The sequence below is a fragment of the Artemia sp. Qi Xiang Cuo genome, chromosome 3 (genome assembly GCF_049724085.1).
Source record: "Artemia sp. Qi Xiang Cuo chromosome 3, ASM4972408v1, whole genome shotgun sequence".
In the NCBI taxonomy this organism is placed as follows: domain Eukaryota; kingdom Metazoa; phylum Arthropoda; class Branchiopoda; order Anostraca; family Artemiidae; genus Artemia; species Artemia sp. Qi Xiang Cuo.
Window position 1 is genome coordinate 73,373,257 of NC_142796.1, and position 20,832 is coordinate 73,394,088.

At 36.8% G+C, this 20,832-nt stretch overlaps 1 protein-coding gene across 1 annotated transcript in view; it reads left to right on the forward strand.

Annotated features, from left to right (window-relative positions):
- The window catches only part of LOC148954504 (uncharacterized), a 548,520-nt gene that overhangs the window by 524,567 nt on the left and 3,121 nt on the right, over positions 1–20,832 (forward strand). Inside the window, exon 18 of the mRNA XM_089086303.1 lies at positions 679–858. Coding sequence (XP_088942429.1) covers positions 679–858 — 180 coding nt within the window. The remainder of the gene's footprint in view (positions 1–678; positions 859–20,832) is intronic.

Below are 20,832 nucleotides of genomic sequence, written 5' to 3' on the forward strand. Positions count from 1 at the left end.
AAAGGCCCTGCCATCTAGCACGATGTTTCACCAAGCTTTTAAGAACGCAATCTATGCTTTGGGTGCAGACCACCAACTTAGCATTGGCAAGCACTCGTTTGTCCGCAATCAAAGGAGACTATTCAGGTCAAATAGCGAAGGAAGTCGGAAGCAGAGCTTGTACTTAAAAACACCTGGAGTTCTTCATATGAACTCTTTGCAATAATGACCAGTTTTTGAATCATTTCAGAAGGGTCAAACGTAGGCAGTTCTGCTGCTGATTGTAGGGTACTTTTCTACATCTTTTCCCGCCATAAAATTCACTATTTTTAAACCTAGGGGTATACCCTCGTCTACGCCCACCCGCACACTCACGTTCTCGTCAAATATTATATTCCTGAGAGATGGCTTGTCTATGAGAGGCGGAAAATTCAGGAGAAAGTAGACAACCTTTTCTACGACTCTAAAGTCACTTTTATTCTTGTCACCCCAGTAACTTTGTGCTGCTCACTAGACTCAAATATTACACCCGTGAGTTCTTGAATAGTTGCAGCTATTGCTTCAACTATGATTAGGGATAGTTAAACTTCGAGTTATTTACATTTATTTACGAGCATTCAACAAGATGAAAATATGTAGTAGAGATGTTGAGATGGGTGGATTTTATTAGGTATTGCTCTTCATTTATTTGTTTTGCAGTGCATTGTTGAAGAAAAGATATCTAATGAACGTTTGAACGTTGGCACTTCAATCTCTAATCAGCCCCTTCAGCCTCTAAGACAGCGTTCAGTCGTCACATCTTACTCATCGGGTATGGGAGAAGATCTTGAGTCCAATGAAGATGAGGATGATAATGATGAAAGAGATAATTACCTTGTTGTAAGTCTTTTGTGTTTGTTAGTTAAATATTTTGGTGACTGAAGTTACTAGATGGTTGTACACTGGGAGATGGTATTGTGTTAGAGTTACCTTCAGACTTTTGTACGGATGGCTGATTCTCATACTCTTTCTTCGAATAATGTTGTGTCTTCTTTCCCGTATTGTGTAGAATTCACTACATATTCTGCTAATTATCAATACGTGATAAGTTGAAAACGATGAGCCTTGTTCTCTTCTTAAAAAATAAATAAATAAATAAATAAAAGAAAAAATTCGGTATTCATGGACGCTCAGACATATCACTTATCTGAAAGTTTTAGTTTACATTCCTACCAAATCTGAAACTGTTTCTTCTTATATCTATTAGAAATTCTTCTAAAGTTAAAACTTATTCACGTAGAGTCCTTCTAGATCAGTCCTAATGAAAGAGGATCTTCTATAACAAGGACTTTTGTGTTTTTATCAAATTAAACTTCTAAAAAAGAGAGTATTATGGGGTAATTAAAGTTAATCTTCTCACTAACAATCTTTAACATACTCACTCACTTTCTTTTTATAATAGTTTCTAAGTCATAACAAGGGCTCACAAGCAAATGCTTTAAGCTGTGATTGGATTATTTTTCAAAGGAAAAGTCTATTATTTAGCTCAGGTGTCAACATTTTTATACCTCAGCGTGTGTTTATCATTATATTTCTGTCAAGGTCCTTAGAGAAATCCTTAAGGATTCTCCTTCTGTGTATGTAATTCCAAGACAAATTTTAACTAATGGTGTGGTGGGAGGTTCAAAAAAGATTTTAAGTGAAAGGAAGTCCACAGTCAAACGTTTAACATACCTTAGGATATGGTATAGTTAACAAAGCGAATTGAGCTAGTATAAACATTTTCCTTGGAGTTACCAGAATCAGGGTTGCCACCCCAAGTTATTTATTACTATTTTAGTGATTCTTTTCTGTCGCCTAGGGATTTTGTTTTTGCAGTGATTTCTAGTCTTTTTTGAAAAAAATAATTTTTTTTGGCTTTTGCTATTGATTCTTTTTTAATTGTTAGATCAACGGTGAATTCTAATGGGAAAAGCATGTAAACACTTGATTCTGAATGAAATTAGTGCTACTATTCCAGTTTAGAGAAAACAGTCTGCAAGAATATACTACTACCACTCTTAACAAATCACTGTGAAAAACTCACAGCTCACTAAGAGGTAGCACACAAAACATTCTCTCATTTAGTTTTTTTCCCTCATTTAGTCGTTTTTATTAGGATTTTAGTGACTTTTTTTGACCTGGCTGCAACCCTAAACAGAATGAGAGTCGAATTAATGAGAATGGAAAAATTATTTCCACTTTGTAAAATTATCATCTAGAGAAGTGGTTCCCAACCTTTTTCTAATCTCATTACCCCTTAAGAAGATTTTCATCATGGAGTACCCTCTCCTGTATAGTATTATTAACCACCTTTAATACCTTTAAGGATTTTTTTTTTTTTCATCTTAATAAAGACTGATCTTTAAAGGCGCAAATTAAATTTACAGAATATATGTAAACCGAATTTATTAATACAGTGAGAAAACAATATTAAATCTAACTTGAATTCTTTTTCTAACAAAAATTAAAATAAAACGAACATTTTGCAAATTATTCGTATAAGTCAGAAAATAATATTAAAACTAATCTGAATTTTTTTTTTCATAGTTTCAGGTTAACAGAGCATTTTTTTTACGATTTATCGGGAACATTTATGAATAGAAAATTAAAAAATTATCGATGCAATCATTGAGCTTGGATATTCGAGCTGAACTTTTTAAAATGCTGCCCTTTTAACCAGTACTGAACTTTGGAAAGGGAACAGGCACTACAGGACGTTTCATTGATGCTTTTATATTCTTTCCTTGTTCGTGCCCAAAACTAAGCAAGATTAACATGATGAAATATGTAATATATAGTAATATGATTAATAGGATTAATATAATATAACATAACGTAAACAAGCAATATATTTTGTTGCCAACATTCTCCACAGCCTGGAACGGACTGTCTGCCGCCGAAGTCCCCAATGTTATCACTATCACGCTTGATATTTTTAAATTTTTAGGTAATTGCCAGTTTCAGATGTTGGCCTCTCAAGACTAAAAAGTAAACCAAAAAGTAGTTGAAAAAGAAAACGAACTTTTTCATATTAATTATTGACCTGTTAATTTGTACTTCTATACAATCTTCAGCTACAGCACTAAGAAGCCTTTATCTGTTTCAATTTTCTTTTTTTATAAGAGCAGGCTTAATCCAAAGAAGCTATTTTGCTTCTCTACCATTACTAAGCTGTGAAACAATAGTCTAAGCATGTCCTCTAAACAGCCTGAGTGAGAATGTATTTAGTGCAAACAGTGTTGCTTATATTATGCGTGTCAGCAATTAATTGACTCAACTTCTCAATTCTTAGTAGTACCAGTGATTCTAAAAGAGTGTCAGAGGCAACGCTAAAGCGTTGCCTCTAGTAAAGGCCATACGGCTCCAATGTTTTATTGTTATTTTATTTTTTTCCAGAGGCACTTCATATGCAAGGGGTCGTCGTAGAAACTTAAAAGGGGGCTCATTCGATTGGAAATCCGGAGTTCTAGTGCCCTTTCTAATAGTCGAAAGTGATTGGAGTGAAACTAGCCCCCCCCCCCATGCCCATCATTCCCCCAAACACATCCAATCAAAATTTTGAGACAGTCATTTTGTTCAGCGTAGTTGATTTCAAGATAGAAAATATATTTTTGAGGAGGACACTCCCCCACAACTCTCTGGGCAAGGGGTTTTAAGTTATGTCCCGGGGCATTTAAAAACGATGTTGGCACAATGTATTATTCTTTTTTTCCTTTAGAGCAAGGTACTCCGCATCGAAGAAGTTGTCGTAGTAACTTCAAAAAGGGCTCATTCAATTGGAAATCTAGAGTTATAGTGCCCTTTTTAATAATCCAAAGTGATTGGAAGGCAACTAACACCCTTTCCACGCCCACCATTTCCTGAAACACATCCAATTAAAATTTTGAGATAGCCATTTTGTTCAGCGTAGCTGATTTCTAGAGAGAAATCGTGTTTTTGAGGAGGACACTCCCCCACAGCCTTCAGGTCAAGGGTTGTAAGTTATGCCCTGGGGGCATATAAGGTTTTTATATAAAGTGTTGTCGTAGAAACTTCAAAAAAGCTCATTCGATTGGAAATTCAAAGGACTAGTGCCCTTTTCAATAGTCGACAGTGATTGGAGGGCAACAAATCCCCCTCTCACGCCCACCTTTTCCCCAAACACATCCAATCAAAATTTTGAGATATCCATTTTATTCACCGTAGTTTTAAGTTCTGAAAATTATGTCTCTGAAGATGACAACCTCCCCCCCCCACAGCCCTCAGGGCAGGGGTTGTAAGTTATGTCCTAGGGGTATATAAGATTTTGTATAGGCAGCGTTATTGTATAAACTTCAGAAAGGGTTCATTTGATTGGAAATTTGAAAGGCTAGTTCCCTTTTTAATAGTCGAAAGTGATTCTAAGGCAACTGACACCCTTTTCACGCCTACCATTTCCCAAATACATCAAATCAAAATTTGGATATAACCATTTTTTTCAACATAGTTGAAAGTTCTGGAAATTATATGATTGAGCAAGACACTCCCCCACAGTCTTCAGGGGCAAGCGTTATAAGTTATGCACTGAGTGCATATATGGTTCTTATGGAAGGAATGCTCGTATAAACTTCATAGAGGGCTCATTTGATTGGAAATTGAAATTTCAAGTTCGCTTTTTAAGCGTCAAAAGATATTGGAGGGTAACCAGCTCCCCCCAAACCCTTTTTTCCCAAATGCATCCAATAAAAATTTTAAGATAGCTATTTTGTTAAAAATAGTTCAAAGACCATATAAAAAATTTCCAGTGTCGACACAACCCCCCAGGGCCCGGGGGCAGGCATTGTAAGTTATGCCCTGGGGGCATATATGGTTCTTATTGAAGGGATGCTCGTATTAACTTCAAAGAGGGCTCATTTGATTGGAAATTGAATGTTCTAGTTCACTTTTTAAGATTCAAAAGAGATTTGAGGGCACCTAGCCCCCCCCCCTCCCTCCACATCCTTTTTTCCTCGAACCCATCCGATAAGAACTTTGAGATAGCCTTTTTTTAAAAAAGAATAGTTCAAAGACCATATAACGAAAATCCGAGGTCGATACAACCCCCAGGGCCCAATGCCAGGCGTTGTAAGTTATGCCCTAGGGGAATATATGGAGCTTATAGAAGGGATACTCGTAAAAACTTCAAAGATGCCTCATTTGATTGGAAATTGAAAGTTCTAGTTCAGTTTTTTAGAGTGAAAAGAGATTTTAGGACAATTAGCCCCCCCCCCACGCCCCTTTTTCCCCGAATGCTTCCGATAAAAATTTCGAGATAGCCATTAAGTTAAAAATTGTTCAAAAGTCAGATAACAAAAACTCAGGTATCGTCACAACCTCCCCCCCCCAGGGCCCGGGGGCAGGCGCTGCAAGTTATGCCCTGGGGCATATATGGTTCTTATAAAAGTGATGCTCGTATAAACTTTAGAATGTGCTAGTTTGATTGTAAATTTAAAATTTGAGCTCTCTTTTTAATAGTCAAAAGAGATCCGAGGGCAGCTAGCCCCCCCCCCCCCCCGCCACGCCTTCTTTTTCCAAACCCATCTGATGAAAATTTTGAGATAGATATATTTTTTTTTAATAGTTCGAAAGTCATATAAGAAAAAATCTGGTGTCAATACAACCCCCAAGGGCCCAGGGGAAGGCGTTCTAAGTTATGCCCTAAGGGCAAGTATGGTTCTTATGAAAGGGATGCTCGTATAAACTTCACAGAGGGCTCATTTGATTGGAAATTGAAAGTTCTAGTTCACTTTTTAAGAGTCAAGAGAGTTAAGGGCAACTAGCCACGCTCCTTTTCCCCAAACCCGTCCGCTACAAATTTTGAGATAGCCAGTTTTTTGAAATTGTTCAAAAATTAGATAACAAAACTCCCCCTAGAGCCCGGGGGATAGGTGTTGTAAGTGTTGTTCTGGGGGCGTATATGGTTCTTATGAAAGGGATGCTCATATAAACTTCAGAGGGGGCTCATTTGGTTGGAAATTGAAAGTTCTAGTCAATTTTTAAGAGACAAAAGATATCTGAGGGCAACTAGCCCCCCCCCCACACCCTTTTTCCCCAAGCCCATCCGATAAATTTTTTATAATAGACATTTCATTCAAAATAGTTCAAAGGTCAGATAAGAAAAGTTCCTGTGTCGACGGAACCCGCCAGGGCCCGGAAGCCGGCGTTATGAGTAATTCTCTAGGGGCATATATAGTTCTTAGGGAAGGGATGCTCGTAAAAACTTTGGAGAGGGCTCATTTGATTGGAAATTGAAAGTTCTTGTTCACTTTTTAAGAGTTAAAAGAGATCGGAGGGCAACTAGCCCCCCCCCCTCCTCCACGCCCTAAATGCATCAGATAAAAATTTTCAGATAGACATTTTGTTAAAAATAGTTCAAAGTTCTGATAATAAAAAACTCCGTTTCGACACAGCCCTCCAGGGCCCGGGCTAGGCGTTGTAAGTTATGCCCTGAGGGCATATATGGTTGTTATGGAAGGGATGCTCGTATAAACTTCATAGAGGGCTCATTTGATTGGAAATTGAAATTTTTAATTCACTTTTTAAGAGTCAAAAGTGATTGGAGGGCAGCTAGCCTCCCCCCACACTCCATTTATTTTTTTCCCAGAGGCACTTCATATAGAAGGGGTCATCGTGGAAACTTCAAAGAGGGCTCATTCGATTGGAAATCGAGAGTTCTAGTGCCATTTTTAAGAGACAAGAGTGATCAGACGGCAAATGCCCCCCCCCCCAAGCCCTTTTTCCCCAAATACATCTGATAACAAATTTGAGGTAGCCATTTTGTTAAAAATAGTTCAAGGATCATATAACGAAAACTCCTTTACATATGGCAATTCCGTTAAAAATAGTTCAAATGTCAGATAAGAAAAACTCCTTTGTCGACATCCCAACTCCCTCAGGGCCCGGGGCAGGCGTTATAAGTATTTTTCCGTGGGTATATATAGTTCTGATGGAAGGTATGCTCGTATAAGCTTCGGAAGGCTCATATGATTGGAAATTGAAAGTTCTTGTTCACTTTTTAAGAGTCAAAAGATATTGGAGGGCAACTATCCCCCTTCTCCACGCCCTACTTTCCTCAAACCCATCCTATAAGAACTTTAGAGAGCCATTTTTCAAAATAGTTCAAAGGTCAGATAACAAAACTCCGGTGTCGAAACATCCCCCCAGGGCCCGGGGACCACGCATTGTAAGCTATGTCCTGGGGCCGTATGTGGTTCTCATGAAAAGGATGCTCGTATAAACTTAGAGAGGGTTCACAGGAATGGAAATTAAAAGTTGTAGTTCATTTTCTCAGAGTGAAAAAAGGTCGGAGGGCAACTAGCCCCTCCCGCACTCCACGCCTTTGGGTGTATCGGATGGATAAACCCATCCGATAATAATTTGAGGCGATCATTTTGTTAAAAATAGTTCAACCATCAGATATTAAAACTCCAGGGTCGCCACAAACCCCAGGGGCCAGGGACAGGCGTTGTAAGTTAAACTCTGGGGATACATATGGTTCTTATAGAGGGGATGAAGTAGTCCCCTCCCCCGCCCCCTTTTTCCCCAAACCCATCCGATAACAATTTTGAGATAGCAATTTTGTTAAAAATAGTTCAAACATGAGATAATAAAAACTCCGAGGTTGACAAAAACCCATTTTTTACTTTGATTTTGTTACTTTGATACAAGTTATAATACTTTGATGAATATTTGCTTTTTTTTAAGTTTGATTTTCAAAGAATGAATTATTTAAAATTCGGATCTTTTAGCAATCAAAAGCGAACAAAAATTAATTAAAAAAAAAACTTTCCGAAAAATAAGTTTTTCAAAGAAAAGTAAAGGCCATTTTAAACTTAAGCTCAGCAGATGCAAATACTTTAAAATACTGATCTGAAAACTATATGCATTTTGAACTGTCTTAGAAAGTATAAACAACATCAAATTGAATATTTGATGTATAATGATATTAATTGTTGAAAGATCCATCAGTTCAAGAATTTATTTCACTGTAATTGTATTTTTATTTTCAATGCTGTAAGAACTGGAAAATATTTGTAATATAATTCTTTTTCAGTTAAGCGCCAAATGACGCAGTAGGCTTTTGGTTTTTATTTACAGTTAGGAAAGGAGGCAGTATCAAAACACTTGTTTGTAGTGAAACTATATTCGTCTTGAACAACTTTAAAAAGAGCTAATAAATTAAACTGAATATTTGATCTTATGAATATAATGATATTAATTGCTGAATTGCTGAAAGCTCATCAGTTCAAAATGCCACTATAATTTTAATGTTTATTTTCAATATTATGAACAAAAGAAAATATTTGTCATAAAATTGGTCTTCGGTACAGCGCCAATGACGCAGTAGGTGTTAGACTTTTACAGTGAGAGAAGGAGGTCATACCCAAACTCTTGTTTGTAGTGACTTTTGTTCGTTTTAAGCTTGATTTGCATATTCAATTTAAGTTTCACTCGTTTTAAGATGTATTTATTAATTTACATTAATATCTATTGTATGCTGGTTTGCATTGATTATTTATTTAATTTCGGGTCGTTTTAAGTTTTATTTATACTTCAATATGAAAATATTTTTTTCTTTTTAAGATGTATTTTCATATTCAATCTAAGCATTACTTGATTTAAAATCTATTTGTTCATTTATATTATTACTTGTTGTATGTTTTTTGCTATGATTGTTTATTTAATTTCTGTTCGTTTTGGGTTTCATTTATTCTTTAATAGTAATTTCTGTTCGTTTTGAGTTTGAATTTTAAAATGTATTTGTATCTGCTGAGCTTAAGTTTAAAATTGCGTTTACTTTTCTTTGAAAAACTTATTTTTCGGAAAGTTTTTTTTAATTAATTTTTACAAGAAAAAGGCAAAGACTCATTTCACAACTCAAATCCTAAACAGATTTTAGTCTTGCCAAAATTGGGCAAACATATGATATTCTCAATCAGTATGTTCTAAAGAGCTATAGAACAAATTGTAAAACAAGTATTTAACCCATTGTTGGTATAAAGCTAAACAACCAAGTTGAGAAGTATCTTGGATGTGTTAATGAGGCACACAAACTGAATGTTTCACATACTCGCTGTTCAAAAGAGCTGCAGCATATTTTCTAATTCTAGTACCATCTTGAATCCGTTAGTATTGAGTGCACTAGCAGCACTCAATAGCTGGCTGTCTTAAGGCAACAACATGGTTTAAATGGGAGTTATTTTTCAAAGTCTTAAAAGGTACACTCAGTGCATGTTAATATACGCATACCCAGGCTGCTTCAGAGAACACAATAGGGCTTGAGGAGACACTATCCAACTTTATGTAGGCTTTTTAGTGAAATGAAAAAAATTAGTAGCAGTTTGAAGCAGTCAATGCTAGGTGCACTAGCAACACACAGACTGTGTGTTAAGAAACACATAATGATGTAAAAAAAAGATGTGTTTAAAAGCTTTAAGGTATCAACACGGTCTGTATTTAATATACTCCTGCTCAGACCTACTCAGCATGTTTATAATGGGAAAGCAGAGAAAAATCTGTTGAATTTCAGTTACTACCTCTTTATCTGAGACTGACAAGTTGATTGCTTTCATAGGCAGCACAATAGCGCTGTCTAAGTAAAGAACGAGGTTGGAAAAATGTATTATTTTTTTTCCATACCAGGGCACTTCATATCGAAGGAGTTGTCGTAGAAATTTCGAAAAGGGCTCAATCGATTGGACATTGGAATGGCTAGTGCCCTTTTAATTGTCAAAAGTGATTGGAAGGCAACTAACACCCCTTCCACGACCATCATTTTCCCAAACACATCCAATCAAAATATTTAGATAGCTATTTTGTTTACCGTAGTTGATTTCCAGATAGAAATTATGTTTTTGAGGAGGACTTTTCCCCCGTAGCCCGCAGGACAAGGGTTGTAAGTTATGCCCTGGGGACATATAAGGTTTTTATAGAAAGCTTTGTCGTAGAAACTTCAAAAAGAACTCATTCAATTGGAAATTCAAAGGGCTAGTGCCCTTTTTAATAGTCAAAGTGATTGGAGGGCAACTAACCCCCTCTCACGCCCATCTTTTCCCCAAACATATCCAATCAAAATTTTGAGATAGACCTTTTGTTCAACGTAGTTGAAAGTTATGAAAATTAGGTCTTTTAAGATGACAACCTCCCCCCCCCACACAGCCCTTAGGGCAAGGGTTATAAGTTATGCCCTGGAGGCATATAAGGTTTTCATAGAAAACATTTTCGTAGACACTTCAAAAAGGGCTCATTCGATTGAAAACTGAAGCGGTTAGTCCTTTTTAATTGTCGTAAGTGATTGGAAGGAAACTGAAACCCCTTCCACGCCTAATATTTATCCAAACACATCCAATCAAAATTTTGAGATAGCCATTTTGTTCAACGTAGTCGAAAGTTCTGGAAATTAGGTCTTTGAGGATGATAACCCCCTCAGAGCCTTCAGTGAAAGGGTTAAGTTATTCCCTGGGGGCATATAAGATTTTATTGAAAGCTTTATCGAAGAAACCTGAAAAAGGCCGCATTTGATTAGAAATTCAAAGAGCTAGAGCCAATTATAATAGTCGAAAGTGATTGGAGGGCAACTAACCCCCCTCTCACGCCCACCTTTTCCCCATACACATACAATCAAATTTTTAGATAGCCATGTTGTTCAACGTAGTTGAAAGTTCTGGAAATTAGGTCTTTGAGGATGACAACTCCCCCCTCCTCCCAAAGCCCACAGGGCAAGGGTTGTAAGCTAAGCCCTGGGGGCATACAAGGTTTTTATAGAAAGCGTTGTCGTAGAGACTTAAAAAAGGGCTGATTCCATTGAAAATTGAAATGGCTAGCGGCCTTTTAAATAGTCGAAAGTAATTGGAGGGCAACTAACCCCCCTCTCACGACCATCATTTTCCCAAACACATACAATCAAAATTTTGAGATGGCCATTTTCAACGTAGTTGAAACTTCTGGATATTATATCTTTGAGGATGATAGCCCCCCTCCCAAACCCCTCAGGGCAAGGGTTATGCCCTGCGGGCATAAAAGGTTTTTATAGAGCGTTTTAATAGAAACTTCGAAAACCTCTAAGGACTAGTGCCCTTTTTAATAGTCAAAAGTGATTGGAGGAAAACTAACACCCCTCCCACGCTCATCATTTCCCCAAGAACATCCAATAAAAGTTTTTGAAACAACCATTTTGTTCAACGTAGTTGAAAATTCCGGAAAACACGTCTTTGAGGATGACAACCCTCCCTCCATAGCCCTCGTGACAAGGGTCGTAAGGTATACCCTTGGGGTGTATAACGTCAAATTATCATCTAGACAAGTGGTTCCCAACCTTTGTCTAATCTCATACCCCTTAAAAAGAGTTTAATGATGGAGTACCCTCTCCTGTAAATTACTATTAACCACCTATAATACCTTTAAGGAATTTTTGTTGTTTTTTTTTGGGGGGGGGGGGTCATCTTAATGAAGACTGATTATTGAATAGAATAGCCATTCTATTCAAAATAGTCTAAATATCATATAACAAGGCTTTGGTGGTTGAAACAAACCCCAGAGATTAGGGGCAAGGGCTGTAAGTTATGCCCAGGGGGTATTAAGGGGGAAAGGGAGGCCAGGGGAAAAGGGCGGTATGTTTGATCATGGGCTTCCAAAAAGGCTAAGGGTATTAAGGTGAAGACTTCAGGGAATATTGAGGAGATTTTGAACTAAATCAAAACATACCATGTGCATGCAGGTTGTCAAGAATGCGTATCAGTAATATCTCAAGAACAGCTTTATTAGTGTATGAAGCTGAAACTTACTGGGCATGTTGTTGGCGATGTCGAACTAACCAGAAAGCACTATGTGATACTACTTCTACTATTACTACTTAAGTTGCTACTACTACTGCTACTATTACTACTACTACTGCTGTTACTACTGCTACTTCTAATGGTACTGGTACTGCTAGTACTACTACTAGGTCTAAGGGTATTAAGGTGAAAATTTAAAGGGGTGTTAAGGGGATGTTGAACTAAAACAAAACACATTATTTGCATACACGTTGTCAAAAGAACGTATCAGCATTGTCTCAGGAATAGCTTAGGATAATAAATTGGAACTTTAAGGGCACAATGAGGGGGACGTTCACCTGACCAAAAGGAAATATGTGTATACTATAACTACAGGGCCTGCGACTAATACTACTACTATTACTACTACTGCTACACCTACTACTACTACTACTATTACTACTACTACCGCTACCACTACCACTTATTCTACTAATAAAGCTAAAGGTGGTAAGTTAAAAATTACCTAAACCAGGGTAGGTTTAGGAGGTTGAACTGACCAATAGGCACTATGTGTATGCTATTGGTACTTCTACTGCTGCTGCAACTGCTACCACTAATAAGGCTAAGGATATTAGTGTGAAATTTTCAAGGAATCTTGAGGGGATATTGAACTAAATGATAACCGACTATGTGCATGCAGGTTGTCAAAAGGTTGTAAGAGCAACACCTCAGGAACAGCTTTGAGTATTAAGCTGACACTTTCTGGGAATGTTAAGCTAACTACACGGTACTATGAACATTCTACTACTATTTCTCCTATTGATAGTACTACTACTGCTACTTCTACTAGTTTTACTATAACTAAGGCTAAGGGTATTATGGTTAAACCTAAAAGACACTATTTACATATTAGTACTGCTTCTACTTATATTACTACAGTCTCTAGGAAGTACGGAGGAAGATGTTGAACAAAATCAAAACACACAAAAGCCGTGCAGGTTATATACAGAACATATTATCAATATCTCAGGAATTGATTAGAGTAATATCTAGAAACTATCTGGGCATTTTGATAGGGATGTTGAACTAACCAAGAAGGACTATGTGAATAATATTATTGCTACTACTATTGCCAGCGCTCCCGCTACTACTACTGCTGTGACTGCTACAGTTGCTAAGGCTAAAGCAACTAAGGTGAAACTCTCAGGGAAAGGTAAGGGCTTTGTTGAATTAAGCCAAAACACTTCACACTTTCAGGTTGTCAAAGGATATTGCTGATAATCTTAAGAACAGCTTAGAATATTAGGTTGAAACTTTCAGGACATGGTGAGGGGGATGCTGAACTAAATCAAAACAGACTATAGCCTATACATGCAGGGTTTCAAAGGGGTGTTTCATCAATATCTTAGGGCAGCGGTTCTCAAACTTATTTAGACACTTTGCCCCTTTTCACCCACAAAACATTTTAGGTACCTCTTCTCAGTTACCGATACTGAGTGAACTATAGCTAAAATGTAAATAAAATTGCCAGTCCTAGAATTAAAGGGTTGTTTTATCTTTTATTTGCTTGCCGTGTACCCCCAAAGAATTTTTACGTATTCCCAAGGGGTACGCGTACCACATTTTGAGAACCATTGCCTTAGGGTATTATGCTAAAACTTTAAGGATTAATAATATTTGTACCACTATTGCTACTTCAACTATCACAATTACTGCTACTACTACTACTGCTACTATTGAACTAAATCAAAATATCTTAAGTGTGTCCAAGTTGCTAAAATGCCATAAGCAGCATATGTTAAGACTGTAATAAGGTATAAGCCGAACCTCTCATGAAGAGTTGTTGCTGATTAAAATAACTAAGTAAAAACACACTAGATGCATGCTGGTTGTCAAAAGGGTGTATCAGAAACATCCCAGGAACGGCGAGGGGCATTATATTAGAACTCTCAGGGCTACTACTACAACCACGGCTGCTACTGCTACTACTATTACTATAACTGCTTCTACTCCTATTATTAATGCTACTCTACTACTACTTCTACCACTACTATAACTACTGTTACGACTATTACTACTACTACTTCTACTGCTACTACTACAACTACTTCCAATACTACTACTACTACTACTACTACTACTACTGCTACTACTACTACTACTACTGCTACTATTATTATTATTACTACTATTACACTACTACTTTTACTACTACTACTACTACTACTTGGGTACTTAAGTAGAACGAAATCGGGCATTAAGTAAAAACTTTCATTGAAAGTTTGGGTTGATATGAAGGTAAATCAAAATACACTATTTGCTTGCAGGTTGTCAAAATGGCGTGTCAGTATTATCTCATGAATGCATGAGGGTATTAGGTTGAATCTCTCAGGCCTACCACTATTATTACTGCTACATCTGCGGCTATTACTAGTATTGAACTAAATCAAAAGGGCTTAAGTGCATCCAGGCTGTCGACATGACAAACATACACTGTCTCAGGATTTTACTACTGAGCTTCAGAACTTCAGCTTCTGCTACTACAGTTACGGCTACTATTACCACCACTATGAGTACTACTACTACAGCTGCAACTGCTCTGATTACGACTACTTCTTCTGCTACGACCGCTATAACTATTAATACTACGACTGCTACGACAACTACTACTATACTACGACTACTATGACTACTACTACTAAAACTATCATTACTATTACTGTTACTACTGCTACTACCACTGTTACTGCTACTACTACTACAACTACTACAACCACTATTACTACTACTACTACTTGGGTACTTAAGCAGAACGAAATCAGGTATTAAGTAGAAACTTTCAGTGAAAGTTTGGGTTGATATGAAGGTAAATCAAAATACTCTATTTGCATGCAGGTTGTCAAAATGGTGTATCAGTAATAACTCAAGAACGGCTGATGGTATTAAATAGAAACTTTCAAGGCTATTACAGATACGACTAATATTGCTACAGCGACTACTTATGCTACTACTACTACTATTGCGACTATTTATGACTGCAACTCCAACTATTTACGAATGCTACTGTTTTTTACAGCAACTAATTGTTATCGTTTGCAACTGTTACTACTTGAAACTGCGACTTGTTGCGACAGCAAATACTTGCGTCTGCGACTAACTGCGACTCTGACTACTTGTGGCTGCGACTCCAACGACTTCAAACTCCGACTACTGGGAACTGCGAATGTGTTTACATGCGACCGCAACTGCGACAAATACTTGCGTTTGTAGCTACTTACGACGGTCAATGGAACTACTTGCGACTGTGACATGCAACTACTTGACGCAGTGACTCTGACTGCTTTTGACTGTGATTCCTTTTAACTGTGAATGTGACTACATGGAACCGTGACTGCGACCACATGTGACTGTGACTACTTGCAAATAGAACTGCGTCTACTTGCATTTGCTGCTGCAACTACTACTACTGCAAATGTGACTGTGACTACTACTACTACTACTACTAGTACTACTACTACTACTAGTACTACTACTGCTACTACTACTACTATAATTAGTATTACTACTCCTACTACTTCTACCATTGAATTAAATCAAAAAGGATTTGAGTGTATCCAGTTTTTTCAAAATGGCACACATGCAATATCTCAGGAATGGAAAAGGGTATTAAGTTGAAAGCATCTGGGAAAGTTGAGGGGGGTTTAAACTACATAAGAAGAAACTATGTGAATCCAGACTTTAAAAAAGGCATCAATGCAAGACCTGGGAAAGACTAAGAGTATTATGTTGGAACTTCAATGTATGTAGTTGGAGATTTCGAACTAAATCAGAAGGCATCCAAATTTATCAAGAGGGTATATCTGCGGTGCCTCAGGAACGGTTAAGGGTATTAAGTTAAAATTACCACGGGATATTGAGTGGGAAGTTGAACTAAACCAAAAGACACTTTATGCATCCAAGTACGTCAAAAGGGTGTATCCGAGATATCTCTAGTAAACCTAAGGGAATTAAGTTAAAACTTTTAGGGCATATGAAGGGGATGGTTGATAAATATTTTTCTATACTCAGGGCTGTAATATGATGGGAGTTTGAATTATTTTAGCTTATGCAGATTTTCAACCCTATTTGCTATATTATTTCCCGTACCCATCCATCCAAAGAACTATAGTACAACTATTACTAAGATTGTTCCAAAATCTTGTCCAAAATAAAACATAGCCAGCAAAAATCTAGATTCTTATGGAGATAAGTGAAAAGATTTAAAATATTATTTCTTAACCAACGAAAAAGAATATGCCAATTAAAAACAAAAAGAAATTAATTTGAAAAACTTTTTCCACGAAATAATCGTCACCGTCGATAATTAAACGATATCCAAATCGAATAAAAATTTTACTTAGGCAGCGCGATAGCGCTGCCTAAGTAAAGAACGATGTGGGCACAATGTATTATTTTTTTTTCTTCTTCTTCTTTCTCCATACCCGGGCACTTCGTATCGAAGGAGTTGTCGTAGAAACTTCGAAAAGGGCTCATTCGATTGGAAATTGGAGTGCCTAGTGCCCTTTTTAACAGTAGAAAGTGATTGGAGGGCAACTAGTCCCCTCCCCTCCACACACTCATCATTCCCCCAAACACATCCAGTCAAAACTTTGAGATAGCGTTTTTGTTCAGCGTAGTTGATTTCCATATAGAAAATATATTTTTGAGGAGGACACTCCCCCACAACCCTCGGGGCAGGGGTTTTAAGTTATGCCCTGAGGGCATATAAAAACGAAGTTGGCAAAATGTATCATTTATTATTTTTTTTCCTTTAGAGCAGAGCACTTTGCACCGATGATGCTGTCGTAAAAACTTCGAAATGGTCTCATTCAATAGGAAATTGGATTGGCTTGGGCCGTTGTTAGTAGTCGACAGTAATTGGAACGCAATTAACAACGCTTCCATGCCCACCATTTCCCGAAACACATCCAATCAAAATTTTGAGACAGCCATTTCATTCAGCGTAGTTGATTTCCAGATAAAAATTATGTTAAACGAAACTCAGAAAGGAGAGAAAGTAACAAAATGAAAAATAAAATCAAAAAAGGGTGAAAAACGAGGATTTTGTCAGCCAGCGAACCATGAAGATGACAAAATATAAGCAAATATTTCGACAAGGACCTCCGCCAAGTCGTCCGCAGTGCTATACAAAAAAAAAAAAAAAAAAAAAAAAAAAGATTCAATAACTCAAAAAAAAAAAATCTAACCTTTCGAAGTTTACTGTACAAAGACAGAACAGACACTGAATTTATTCAGTGTCACAGACAATGATTTTATTTTTCATTTTGTTACTTTCTCTCCTCTCTGAGTTTCGTTTGTCATGTATAGTCAGTGTGGTCTAAGAATGTAAAAATTATGTTTTTGAGGAGGATACTCCCCCACAGCCTTCGGGGCAAGGGTTGTAAATTTTAATAGATGGCTTTGTCGTAGAAACTTCAAAAAAGGCTCATTCGATTGGAAATTCAAAGGGCTAGTGCCATTTTTAATAGTCAAAAGTAATTGGAGGGCAACTAACCCCACTCTCAAGCCCACCTTTTCCCCAAACACATCCAATCAAAATTTTGACAGAGCCATTTTATTCAACGTAGTTTTAAGTTCTTAAATTAGGTCTTCGAGGATGACAACCCCCTCACAGCCCTCAGGACAAGGGTTATAAGTTATGCCCTGGGGGCATATAAAGTTTTTATAGAACGCGTTGTCGTAGAAACTTCAAAAAGGGCTCATTCAATTAGAAATTAGATTGGCTAGTGACCTTTTTAATAGTCGAAAGTAATTGGAAGGCAACTGGCACCCATTCCACGCCAACCATTTCCCCAAACACATCCAATCAAAATTTTTAGATAGCCTTTTTTTCCACGCAGTTAAAGTTCAGGAAATTATACTTTTGAGCAGGACACGCCCCCCACAGTCTTCAGGGCAAGGGTTATAAGTTATGCCCTGTGGGCATATTAGTTTTTATTGAAATCATTGTCGTAGAAACTTGAAAAAGGGCTTATTCAATTGGAAATCCAAAGGTCTAGACTCTTTTTAATAGTCGAAAGTGATTTGAGGGCAACTAGCCCCTCTATCTCGCCCACCATTTCCCCAAACACATCCAATCAAAATTCTGAGATATCCATTTGGTTCAACGTAGTCGAAAGTTCTGGAAATTAGGTCTTTTAGGATGATAACCCAAACAGAGCCCTCAATTCTAGGGTTTAAGTTTTGCCCTGGGGGCATATAAGGTTTATATAGAAAGTTGTTGTAGAAATTCAAATGGGGCTCATTTGATTGGAAATTGCAATTGCCCTTTTTAATAGTCGAAAGTGAGTGGAGAGTAATTGACCCCCTCTCACGCCCTCCATTTCCCAAAACACTTTCAATCAAAGTTAATAGCTAGTTGATATGTTCATCGTTGTTGAACGATTTGGAAATTACGCATGTAAGGATTATAAACCTCCGAGAGCCACAAGTGCGGAGGTTGTCAGTTCTGCCCTGGGGCACTTAAGATTTTTATTGATTGAAATGTCGCAAAAAATTCAAAAGGGGCTCATTCAATTGAAAATTGAGAGGGATTTTTAATAGTTGAAAGGGATTGGAGGGTAACTAACCCCCCTTTCACGCCCAACCTTTCCCCAAAGACATCCAATCAAAATTTTCAGATAGCTATTTTGTTCAACGTATTAGAAAATTCTGGAAATTCGGTTTTTGAGGATGACAACCCTCCCCCCAGTCCTTAGGGCAAGGGCTGTGAGTTATCCCCTGGGGGCATATAAGGTTTTTATTGAAAGCGTTGTCGTAAAAACTTCAAAAGGGCTCATTTGATTGGAAATTGAAAGAGCTAGTGCCTTTTGAATAGTTGAAAGTGATTGGAGAAAGACCAACGCCCCTCTCACGCCCACCATTTTCCCAGACACATCCAATCAAAATTTTGAGATAGCCATTTTGCTGAACGTAGTTGAAAGTTCTGGAAAATAGGTCTTAGAGGATGACAACCACCCTCACAGCTCTTAGGGTAAGGGTTGTAATTTATGCCCTGGGGCATATAAGGTGTTTATAAGAAGTGTTGTCGTAGAAACTCAAAAAGGGATAATTCGATTGGAAATCGAAAGGCCTAGTGCCCTTTTTAATAGTCGAAAGTGATTGGAAGGCTTGACATTTTTATAGTAAATATCGATGTGGGTATAATGTATTATTTTTTTGTGTTGTTGTTGTTGTTTAGACCAGGGCACATTGTATCGAAGGAGTTGTCGTAGGAACTTCGAAAAGGGCTCATTCGATTGAAAATAGAAATGGCTGATAACCTTTTTAATAGTCAAAAGTGATTGGAGGGAAACTATTCCCCCTCCCACCCCCACCCTCCCATTTGACTTTATGTTTAAAAACTAAATGTTGCCATAATATTAAATCAAAATGCACTGTGTTAATGCTAATTCCCTATAAGGCATCTCAGTAGTATCCCAAGAACGACTGAGGGTATTATGTTCAAACTTTCGGGGCTACTTCTACTCTAAAAATTTAACCAAATAAAAATAGCGTAAGTTTATACAAGCTATCAAAGAAAGTAAACAGATTTTTTTGCGAATGGTATCAAGTTTTCCATTTCAGGTCAACTAGAGGAGGTATGAAAGTAAATTAAACACTACTATTTGTGTCCAGATTTTTGAGAGGGTGTATGTTGTTAAAAATTGCTGTAAATGTTTCTCCCGCATACAAATAGCAGGCCAAACTATAAATTCTTAAAAAAACGAAAAGATTTAAAGCATTATTTCCTTTTTCTCTGAAAAGACTATGTCAATATAAAACGAACAGAAATTGATTTTTAAAAAATGTTCCACAAAATATATTTTTCAAAGAAAAGTAAAGAACTCCATTAAACAAAAAATGAGCAAAAATCAAATCAAATAATCTACCAAGCGTGGAACTATCAGCATCGATAAATCAATGAAACCCAAAACGAACAGAAATTACAATAAATAACCGAGTCAAGCTCAAAACGAGCAGAAATTAACATAAGTTTGGCTCAAAACCCCTATGCCTTCCTAAGGCCAGAACGTAATTTGCAGTTTACTGAAAAAAATACAAATGAATGTGAATTTTCAGTTTAATATACACACACTGATATTTGGTAATCAAAATGTTAATATTATTTGATTTATTAAAGTTATAAAAGTAAAAAACATTTATATTTTTTTCAGTAAAGTGCAAATTATGTTCTGGCCTTGGGAAGGCAAAGGGGTTTTGAGCCCAACTTATGTTAATTTCTGTCTGTTTTGAGTTTGACTCGGTTATTTATTGTAATTTCTGTTCGTTTTGGGTTTAATTTATTTATCGATGCTGATTTGTGGTAGTTTCACGCCTGGTAGATTATTTGATTTTATTTTTGCTCATTTTTTGTTTAATGGAGTTCTTTACTTTTCTTTGAAAAACTTATTTTTTTGAAAAAGTGTTTTTAATTAATTACCACAAAGAGTATTTCGTATAATGTAGCTCTTTAATTTTTCTTCAAAAACTTTGTTTGTAGAAAAAGTTTTCCAAAATAATTTATAAAATATAGCGAACAAAATCTTCTTGGCAAATTTGAAAGTACACTTGGAGCACCAACTTCAATAAATCTAGTGAATACACTTACCGTTCTTGTCCTAAAATATATGTTGATACTTTCTGAATACAGTAATTGAAAGTTAGTCTTTCGATCCAAAGAACGAAGTGAGCCTTCGAAACAGCACGTAGTCTGTAAAAGAGAGTGTAGAGAGAAAAGTTTTTTTTATTATAAAGTTTTTATTTGAGAGAAAGTTTGCTAACAAAGAAGCTAAATATATTTAACACCTACGGGTACCATTTGAAGCTGAGCGAATGGGTATTCGATCCACCAAGCTTTAATAATTTACAAGATAAGAAGCGTGTTAAAAAAGGGTTTGCCTCTTAGTTTGCGCAAAAAGATCCCTGTGGAAATAACAGAAATAATGATTATTGTTGCTACATTGTTGCTATTATATTTTGGTTTCCATCATAAATACAAAAATTTAGGAATGATTGATATATTACAAAATTTGAATCA